The following is a 10749-nucleotide window of genomic DNA, read 5'->3' as shown; positions in this document are numbered from 1 at the left end:
TTCAACCTAAGAGCGAGCTGAAGAGAACAAAATCGCCCAAGATCATCCATAGCATAGGTTCCCAACAGGCGGACCGCGGTCCGGACGGGACCCAGAAGCCTTTCTACACGGACACAGACCGATTATTACATTTTGACTGAGCGTCTCTATTTGAACTTTTCTTGCAGTTACGGTAGTGTTATTTTAACCTGCGCTGCTTTTCCGTCTTTACGGTAGTAAATGCTGACAGCACATGGTAGAGTTCACTTCTCTCACTGAACAAGAGAAAGTGGGAACAAAGAGAAAAGGAGTGTTAGAGCTGTGTAGGTGGTAATGTTGGTTGGGATTGTTTTTATATGAAATATAGTTATATATTAATAATAAAGAAGAAAAGGGGAAACTCAAATTGCATCTTTTTATTTATGTTTTCTAAAATGTATTTTTGTTTCATTTCCCGAAAATGTTTGGGAAATGGGGATGCGTTGTCCATGTTTACTGTAGATATAGTCTTAATTACAGAAATTGATCTGTACTATGTGTACAACAAATTTAATGGCTGTTAGATGTACTAATACATTGTAAAAACTACAGCTTTCACCACCAGTGATACATGGAGCTGCCATCTTGGAGAGGGGGCAGGATACTGCATGTTAGACAAGCAGCAATGTTTTTCTGTAGATGCTAGTTCCCCATCTGGTGGACAAAATGGAAAACTAAATCACATCCGTGATTTACCTAAGCTCAGTCTACCAGATAACACTCCCTCCATTCTGTGTACTGCTGTCAGCAAGATAGTGATTTAAAATGAAAATAAAAAACTTCAATAATACTTAAGGTATCAGATTGGAGGTTTGGATAAGGACAGTGTTTGAATATTTGCATTTCATATACGGAATGCAGCAAGACTCGGATGTAAAGACATTTTGCCTAAGACACTGAATTTGGGGAAGTAATACTTCTTATAAAATCTCTCCACCTCAGACTTGTTCAGCTCACACGACTGGATGTTCGCTGTCACCAGAGAGGTTAAAGACCAATGAGGCACAGAGGGCTGAGGCACAAAGGTCAATATTTACTGTGAACTGCAGATGAACAATGACAATCTCTTCATTTGGATGTAAGTTATCCATGTTTGACAAATACATCATCACCATTTATTCCACAGTTATGTATGAGGATGCGAGCCAGGGTAGCTTTAGATAAATAATACTGTGACTCTGGGACCAGAATTGAGCTCATTTGACAACATTATACATGTTATTGTTGTCACCGTTAAGTTGCAACATTTGGTATTTGACAAAATAGCAGAACTACTATGCTAAGTCAGGTTGTTTTGACTGAAGGATATTTTTGATATCATCACTGATATTTCATTCATGGTTCAACTCAGTTCTCCTGTGCAAAATTTAGAGTTAATCTGAATCCGAAAACTTCTACAGTGTCATAGTTAAAAAGTAAATACAACAGCAATTGCATAAGATGAGAGCTAACAGTCAAATATTTGAAAGAATATTTTATTAATCTCTTATCTATACTGCTTATAGTTTAAGTGTCACAGAGTAATATTTTATTTAATAATTGCAATTCTTGTCTAAAATTGTGTTGCATATGTGAAATCTACACACAGTGACAACAAAGCATTTTGTTCCTCTTATTTTACTTCCCTTTTAAGCAACTTCTACTGACATACTGTAAGACTGCAAGTTACAGAAAGGTTATGTACAACACTGGAAAATCACTGTGTTAACTTCTCACCAAGACCTGAAAGTTTTAAGGAACATCGTGTTTTTGCTGGCAGTGCTGCCTATTAAATATTATAGACAAATCATGTTGTATAGGCATGATCACACCTATCTGTCCTATAGTGTACTGGCTAAAATCTAAAGCTTTTACAGTTATACTGATATCAGAGAGGCTTTCTTGCTTTTACTTGAACTATCAGTTTGAAACAGGCTTTTAACTTGGCCTGTGGTGATGCTGGTTGCAGCATTCTCTCAGAAACGATGAAAAGAAAAGTAAAGCAGTCCCTGGAAGCTGGACCCTGGCCACACAACTCTGCAGTTTATTATTATTGAATGTATCCTGAGACCAAATCATACCAAATTCAACACTGCACTTCCTTGTCCCCATAAAGATGCACATACCAAGTGTGAAGCTGATAAGATGAAGGGTTCTCAAGATATGAATACACATATAGAGTGTCATTTCTGGAATATACATTACATATACATAATTTGTCTTATTTTCTACTGTCTTTAAACTATAACAACTATTTTTCTTCAATTCTGATGATTGTATGACTTGTTTGTTTTGATTGTTGCCTTGTTAATCACTTTGTAATCAGAATTTTGATAAGTACTCTCTCTCTATATATATATTATGATTACCAATAATTAAACAATAGACAGAGCCCACTGTATCATCTGATGCTGTGATACAATCTTTTTTTTTTATTATCATGTCCTTGTCAGAGGCAAAACATCCTCTGATTTATTAGGAACCAATGATGGCGGCAGTTACAGAGCTGCTCCTAGAAACACTGGAGGATCTGGCACATGAAGAACTAAAAATCTTCAAATGGTTCCTGCAGCAGGCTGAAATCCTGGAAGGCTTCCCAGCTATACCAAAGAGCCATTTAGAGAAGGCAGACAGGCTGGACACACTGGACCTCATTGTGCACACATATAATGAGCACTCTATGGAGGTGACCATGAAAGTATTGACAAAGATCAACAGGAACGATCTTGTGCAGAGGTTATCCAGCATCAGCTCAGGATCAAAATGTAAGAAATAAAATACATAATGTAAAAAAAAAAATTAAATATCAAATGAATGTCTTGGGTACTTTATTTGTCTCTTTATCTCTCAGTACATATGCATAATGTTGGAGAGATTTCAGAGAGCAGCAAAGCATCCTCCATTCGAGCGACGGCTGCATGTCTTCCTCACCCTCCCACCAACAGCAATCAGACTGGTAAAGCTACTCTCTTCTTTTGCTCTTAAACATATGAAAGAGGAATTACCAATGAGGCATTGATAACATTCTTTGGAAATCAAAAAGCAATCAAGATGTCCCACAGCCACTTCCAAATGTGAAATGGTCTGGAGATGCCAGGCTAAGCTGCGGTTCTTAATCATCAGCAACTGCTACAGAAAACAGGAATTAGCCAAGGTCACCATGAAGAAATGAAGCAGGGGGGAAATAGTTTACCAAAAGTTAAAAAGTACAATAAACAACATACACATATCTCATTAAAGCCCGTCATCTACTGGTAAAAAAAAAAAGCTAACATCTGCTAACGTGACTTTTGTCTGCAGTGGGAATGTGAATTCATTAATTTGACAGTGAGGTGACAGAGTGCCCAATGCATCCTTGACACCCAACATGATGCTTTACTGAAAACAGGAAATAACTGAGTCATGTCAGGAAGTGGTGACGCCAGTGTCTGGCTGGAGACGCTATCAGACGTACCAGGGTGTCCTACATTGACTCTACTTACATGTAAAGACCTGCTTTTACTTCAATAAACCTTGAGTTCTTTCTCAGGGAACATTTGGACAAGATGAAACCCTGCAATTAATGGTCAACCCATTTCCCCCCTATACCACAGCTGCCTCTCCACAATATCGTCTTGGAGAGAAATGGGCACTCCGTTTTGCTTCCAGTTTATATCCTAAACATGCATGTATATGATATATAATGAAATATGATTGTTTTTAAATAGATAGATAGAATATATTTGTTTTAATATTTATTTTCCCTGCATGTTAAATAGATTTCCTGCTGCCACACCCTAAACCTCCACAACCCATGGCATTGTACCAGCACTCACTCCAATCACACCTCCAGAACAGATTTATGTGTGCACAAGAAGGATGGACTCAAAGAATGGATAAAAAACAGTTTGATGACATCTACATAGAGCTCTACATCACATATGGGAGCATAGTGAACATCAACACGCAGCATGAAGTCAGAAAAATTGAGATGGCAGTAAGAGAACCAGGGCAAATAGAGGAAGCGGTCCAACTCAACAATATCTTCAAACACCCCTCTGGAAAATCCTTACCTGTAAGAACAGTGCTGACCAATGGGATTGCAGGAATTGGCAAAACATTCCTTGTACACAAGTTCATTCTAGACTGGGCAGAAACAAGAGCAAATCAAGATGTGCACCTCATGTTCCCCCTCACATTCCGCCAGCTGAATTTGCTGAAGGGGAGGAGGTTATGTTTTGCTGAGCTTATTCACGAGTGTATCAGGGAAACCCAAGATATGAGGAAGAAGGATCTCAATGACATCTTCACAACGCTACAGGCTTCAGGAAACACCAACTACGACAAGAGTAATTTGAAACTTCTCTTTGTACTCGATGGTCTTGACGAAAGTCGACTTGGGCTCGACTTCACTGCTGACACAAACCCCTGCATTGATGTGACACAGTCAATGACAGTAGAAGTCCTGCTGACATGCCTCATCAAGGGGGAACTGCTGCCTTCTGCTCGCCTTTGGATAACCACACGCCCAGCCGCAGCCAATCAGATCCCTCTTGACTTTGTCGACATTATGACAGAGGTGAGAGGGTTCACTGACCCACAGAAAGAGGAGTACTTTAGGAAAAGGTTCAGGGAAGAGGAGCAATGTGGCAGAATCATCTCCCACGTCAAAGCATCCCGGAGCCTCCACATCATGTGTCACATTCCACTCTTCTGCTGGATCACTGCGGCAGTTCTGGAGGACTTGTTGAAAACCAGTGTGGGAGGAGAGCTGCCCAAGACCCTGACGGAGTTGTACACAGGGTTCTTGATGTTTCAGATCAGACAGACAAAGGAAAAGTATGGCACAGAGCAGAGCATTGCACACATGCATTCACTTGCAAAACTGGCATTTCACCAGCTGGAAAACAGGAACCTCATCTTTTATGAAAAAGATCTCAAAGAGAGCGGCATTGATTTTGAAAAAGCCTCAGTTTACTCTGGGGTGTTCACACAGATGTTTAAAAAAGAGCAGTTGTGGAGGAAGGACAAGGATGGGGATAAGATGTTCAGCTTTGTGCATCTGAGTATTCAGGAGTTTTTGGCTGCAGTTTATGTGGTACAGTCGGTCATTAACAAGAAGAAAAATGTAATGGTGCAACAACAGCTCAAGTTCCAAAACATGCAGAAGCTTTTTAGCAAACCGTCCATTGCCTCAATCCAAAAACTGGCAGTTGACAAAGCTTTAGAAAGTCCAGATGGACACCTCGACTTGTTCCTCCGCTTCCTTCTGGGTCTCTTCACTGAGGCCAATCAGAATAACCTACAAGAGCTGCTGAAACACTCAATGAGTACTTCAGAGGCCATTCAGGAAACAGTGCAGTACATTAAGGAAAAGATCGGAGAGAATCCATCTCCAGAGAGGTGCATCAACCTGTTTCACTGTTTGAATGAACTGCATGATCATTCTTTAGTGGAGGAGATCCAACATTACCTGAGCTCAGGAAGACTCCCCAGTAAAAGTCTGTCTCCTGCTCAGTGGTCAGCTCTGGTCTTCATCCTTCAGTCATCAGAAGAAGACAGAGATGAGTTTGACCTCAGGAAGTACTCTGCTTTACAGGAAGGTCTCCTGAGGCTGCTGCCAGCGGTCAGGAACTCTGTTGTGTTCTTGTAGGTGTAATCATACACATTTTAATTCAATTCATTTCTCATTAAAGAGAGTGATTTTTCAACATTCCTTTATCAGTTAACCTGTAACCCTTCTTCAGGCTGAGTGGCTGTAACCTGTCAGAGAGAAGCTGTGAGGCTCTGTCCTCAGTCCTCAGCTCCCACTCCTCCAGGCTGAGAGAGCTGGACCTGAGTAACAACGACCTGCAGGATTCAGGAGTGAAGCTGCTCTGTGGTGGACTGGAGAGTCCACACTGTAGACTGGAAACTCTCAGGTCAGCTCACTTCAACTTAACAACAACTTGAATGTCTCTTTTAAATGAATTATGTTTGTGCCTGCTTTAGTCTCTTTTGCAGCAAAAGCTAAACAGTTAGTTACCCAATGCCAGCATGTTGTAACTGTGTGTGTGTGTCTGAACAAAATAACTTAACAACAAATGGATGAATTTTCACCACACATGGAGGGACTGTTGCTTCGGAGGGTATGGATAACTGTTAGAGCTGAACTGTCTAGGTCAAGGTCGACAACAAATACGGTCTGAAAAACACATTCTCCAAGACATTCCTGCAAATAATAGCGAAAAACACGAAAGCTTATATTGATCAAAACATGATTTCTCCGTCATATGGTGTCAAATAATAAGCGTCATGAATACGTCACCAAAAAGACAGACAATGACGATCACATAAAAAACCTAAAGCTTATATAAATTACTAAATGATTTATGATATTATAGGAATGACATCATCATGATGTCAGAGGGAAGTCAGAAAATGACATAATATACATATGATGCAGTATTGCATTAACTTTTACCACCACAAATTATATGGATTAACCAATTATTCATCATGGTATAGATGACATCATCATATTATTTTAAAACAGCATTATTAAATTTAAAAAATAAATAGCATTGCCTGATAGGGGTATATACAGTGTGCACACAGACTGTGTCACCCCTCTGATGCTTTTCATCTTAATACAGAAAATTATACACTAAGTGTGTATTTCTATGTCATCTCCAACCGATTTGAAGTTAAACTTTTGTGAGCAAATCTTGTTTGTGACTTGTCTGCAGGCTGACTGGCTGTAACCTGTCAGAGAGAAGCTGTGAGGCTCTGTCCTCAGTCCTCAGCTCCCACTCCTCCAGGCTGAGAGAGCTGGACCTGAGTAACAACATCCTGCAGGATTCAGGAGTGAAGCTGCTCTGTGGTGGACTGAAGAGCTGCTGCTGTAAAACAGAAATGATCAGGTTGAGATCAATATAACTGCGAGTTTTGTGTCAGTTTGGAAATGCTGACCTTTTGGATTTATTTTCCTTGTGGTCCAGAACATGGCATTCTTAAAATTCTCCAACAGCTTGACTAAATGCATGTCCGATTATCCTAATGATCAGCACATTATCTAAGAAATAAAAATGTTTGATGACTCCAGCAAGCACAGCCCTGTCATGAAACTCAGAGGCAGTGTGTGGCAAAAAGAATAAACAACTCTAAAGCTAGCATGACAACAAATCTGATTCTGGAAGGTGAATTTGCTGATTGCAAACTACCAGAAGCAGCCAGATTGAAAATCTGATGTCAGTTTCCATTAGGAAATAAATTATTCATTCAGGATTTAAGAATATGAGTGACACTGCATCTCGTGTCTATCTATATACCTTTGTTATACGTTAAACTGCCTTTTTGGATAAATGTATTGAATTTTTATTTGTAATTTTTTTATGATGAATGATTCAGGTTGGGTATATGTAACCTGTCAGAGAGAAGCTGTGAGGCTCTGTCCTCAGTCCTCAGCTCCCACTCCTCCAGGCTGAGAGAGCTGGACCTGAGTAACAACGACCTGCAGGATTCAGGAGTGAAGCTGCTCTGTGGTGGACTGGAGAGTCCACACTGCAGACTGGAAACTCTCAGGTCAGGAATCTTCTCTTCAACTTTAATGCTTTATAATGCTTTATATTCATCTGCAGAACCATTGCATGGAAGAAATGACGATAGAAAATAAGTTACATGAGATAATAAACTAGTACTAAACTAAAGTGGCACAAAGTGTTCATGACAATGATAATAGGAATAAATAAAATGTAAGTAATATTGCACAACGTATTGGTATTATTTTCTCAGTGTTCATTTATTAGTGGTCCTTCCTGACATATATTTGGTAAGACTATGACTCTCCTGTGTGTGTGTGTGTGTGTGTGTGTGTGTGTGTGTGCATGTTTGTGCACGTTGGAATGAATGTATGACATGAAGCAACAGCAGATGTGATCATCACTGATGATTGTTCATGCTGATTTTCATGTTTTCATTCACTTGCATCCACGTTCAATCTTTAGGTGCGATTTCATTTTAAGCACAGTTTTTGTGTGTAGGTTGTCAGGCTGCCTGGTCACAGAGGAAGGTTGTGCTTCTCTGGCCTCCGCTCTGAGCTCTAACCCGTCCCATCTGAGGGAGCTGGACCTGAGCTACAATCCCCTGGGAGACTCAGGGCTGACGCCGCTCTTTGCCGGAGTGAAGGACCCACAGCGGAGACTAGACACTCTCAGGTTTGTAGAGCCGAAGTCTGCTCGAAGGCTGAAAATAACTGCTATTACTTGTTAAAAGAAAATACGATAAGTCTGCTGATTGTGTTTGTTTATCCTTCTAGTGTGGATCATACTGGCATGCACTTGTTGAAATCTGGACTGAGGAAGTGTAAGTGTGTATATGACTCGTAAATGTAAAGATTTAGTGTGATTCACTACTATGAGATCTCTGGGAAACAGATCTGGAGTCTGTGGGGCTCTCACTTTGATCTCTAACAGGGCGGAGGAGTATCACTGTGTCATCTTATCTTTGTTCTTGTTAGTTTTTTTTTACTGTGGCCATGTTTCTGGTGCGGTAAACACAATATCAGAAACACCTTTATTCTTATACTGCACAGAGTCAAATTTAATCAATTTGCAGGTCAGGATGCAGGGAGCTAAATGGTTCTGTTTCGTTCCCCCTGTCTCGATGCCTGCATCTGAACAGTTTCTTGTTTTGTCTCTCAGACGCATGTCCGCTCACCCTGGACCCAAACACAGCAAACGCATACCTCTGTCTGTCTGAGGACAACAGGACGGTGACGCTGGTGAAGGAAAAGCAGCCGTATCCTGATCACCCAGAGAGATTCAACGACTGGAAGCAGCTGCTGTGCACCGATGGCCTGACTGGCCGCTGTTACTGGGAGGTAATGAGGAAAGGGTGGGTGTCTGTTGGAGTGACTTACAGAGGAATCAGACGAAACGAAAAGGATTCCGACTGCTGCCTCGGTCTCAGTGACAAGTCATGGAGCTTGTACGGCTCCGGAGGCTTCTACTCTGCCTTCACCAACAACAGAGTCCATGGGAATCTATGCATCTGTGATCCTAGCTCTGTTTTGGAGAAAGTGGCAGTGTATTTGGACTGGCCTGCTGGCTCTGTGTCCTTCTACAGAGTCTCCTCTGACAAGCTGCTCCACCTCCACACCTTCAACTCCACATTCACTGAACCTCTCTACCCTGCGTTCAGCTTGGAGCATATAAACAGGCTCGACTCCTCAGTGACTTTGTCAGATTTAGGAGGGAGAGTGGACCCTGTGGGCAAACAAGGTCCCAGAGGACAAGGAACACCTAAACAGGGAGTTTAAAATATGTTATGACATGGAATCATGAGTTAAATATTCAGTGCATGCTGCAACTAACTAAATACCACCTCAGCTTACCCAAGTATGTAGGGAGCCAAAACCTGGAGGTGCAACATGGCGGACCCTGCTCCTGATGTAGATTAACTTTCATTCTAATTGTACACCATTATGAATATCATGCTTCACTTCTGCTGGTAAATCCTTCACATTGGACCTTTAAAAGGTAAGGCTGCCATTATCCCATATAGCACCCAGTTTACCTCATTTATCTGTTCGTGTATTTTTCTTTATCCTCTCTACATTAATACAATTTTATATTCTAAAGGTCCAGTGTGTAAGATTTAGGTCAGGGCTTTTCAAAGTGTTATGACAGAGTTCTTCAGGGGGGGCCACGATTGTGGTGATGAGTGTTAAAAAAGAAAATGTGATGTGTTAAAAAAAGCACAGATGTTTGAAATGTATTAATAAGATGTTCTAAAGGTACAGATGTTTGAATGTGTAAAAAAAGATGTTATAAAAGTACAGATGTTTGAAATGTGTAAAAATGTGTTCAACAACCCTGATTTAGGTGAAAGGGAACTATTGGCAGAAATTTAACGTAGAATAATCCTCATGATGTTTTCAATAGTTGTTTCATCTAAATAGTATGAATTGTAGTTTTCTTTAACCCAGAAAAGGCCCTTTATATTTAAATACTTTATATTTACATCCTGCTCTCTACGGAGGCCGCCATGTTTTTTACATTAGTCCAGCCTGGACAAACTAAACACCTTTTGAGTTTTTATGACAACTGAAGTTATCACAGGTTCTTTTTCATGTTTGGAAGGAGAGTGTGATGTGAGGGGTGTTCAGCTGCAACATGAAATTTCAACACACGATATCACTAAATTCTACACACTGTACCTTAAAGAACATTGCTTTCCATTTCCCTTATGAGCTGGGTCCCAACAGGACCAAAGAAGTCAATCTTTACACCTCATAAATAATCAATAAATACTATAATTTCATAAAACATGTCATTTTACTTCTGGGGGAGGTTATGTTTTTGTCTGTGTTTGTTTGTGGGTAAGCAGGATTACGCAACTACTGGACAGATTAACACATAACTAGGTGGAAGGATGAGGTATGGGTCAGGGGAGAATACATTATTATTTTGTTGTGGATGCAGATTGGAGGTTGTATTAAGGAATAGGATGTTTTTCAACACTTAGTTGAATTTTTTATTCATGGATCCAAATGAAAATAAAAATCAGGCTGTGGGAATACTCGGCCCACTCCGGGGAAGGACGGGAGGAGAGAAGGCGTTTCGTTCAGTCTTTTATTGCTCTCACAACTGAGCGTACACACTTCAATATACTTATAGCTGTGGCTTCACGGGTCTTGCAATCCACACTCCGGTGATACACAGCGCCCGCCAAAGTATGTGCATCCGCTCCGCTTGTGTCTCGGGACGCCAGCCTACTACAAGAGACAGAACC

General features: G+C 40.7%; 1 protein-coding gene across 1 annotated transcript; it reads left to right on the top strand.

Moving 5' to 3' along the window:
- The first annotated feature begins 936 nt into the window (after window positions 1–936).
- Window positions 937–10285, top strand: LOC138407745 (NACHT, LRR and PYD domains-containing protein 12-like). Its single transcript, XM_069525117.1, has 10 exons — window positions 937–1096; window positions 2451–2762; window positions 2849–2953; window positions 3756–5625; window positions 5724–5897; window positions 6705–6878; window positions 7366–7539; window positions 7998–8171; window positions 8273–8319; window positions 8658–10285. The coding sequence occupies exons 2-10, from the start codon at window positions 2483–2485 to the stop codon at window positions 9272–9274; spliced, it is 3615 nt and encodes a 1204-aa protein (XP_069381218.1). The 5' UTR covers window positions 937–1096; window positions 2451–2482; the 3' UTR covers window positions 9275–10285.
- The last annotated feature ends 464 nt before the right edge of the window (window positions 10286–10749 follow it).

Source organism: Paralichthys olivaceus, chromosome 5, assembly GCF_024713975.1.
Source record: "Paralichthys olivaceus isolate ysfri-2021 chromosome 5, ASM2471397v2, whole genome shotgun sequence".
NCBI classification, from domain to species: Eukaryota; Metazoa; Chordata; class Actinopteri; order Pleuronectiformes; family Paralichthyidae; genus Paralichthys; species Paralichthys olivaceus.
The sequence above is the reverse complement of the archived record's forward strand: the minus strand, read 5'-3'. Positions and strand labels throughout refer to the sequence as shown.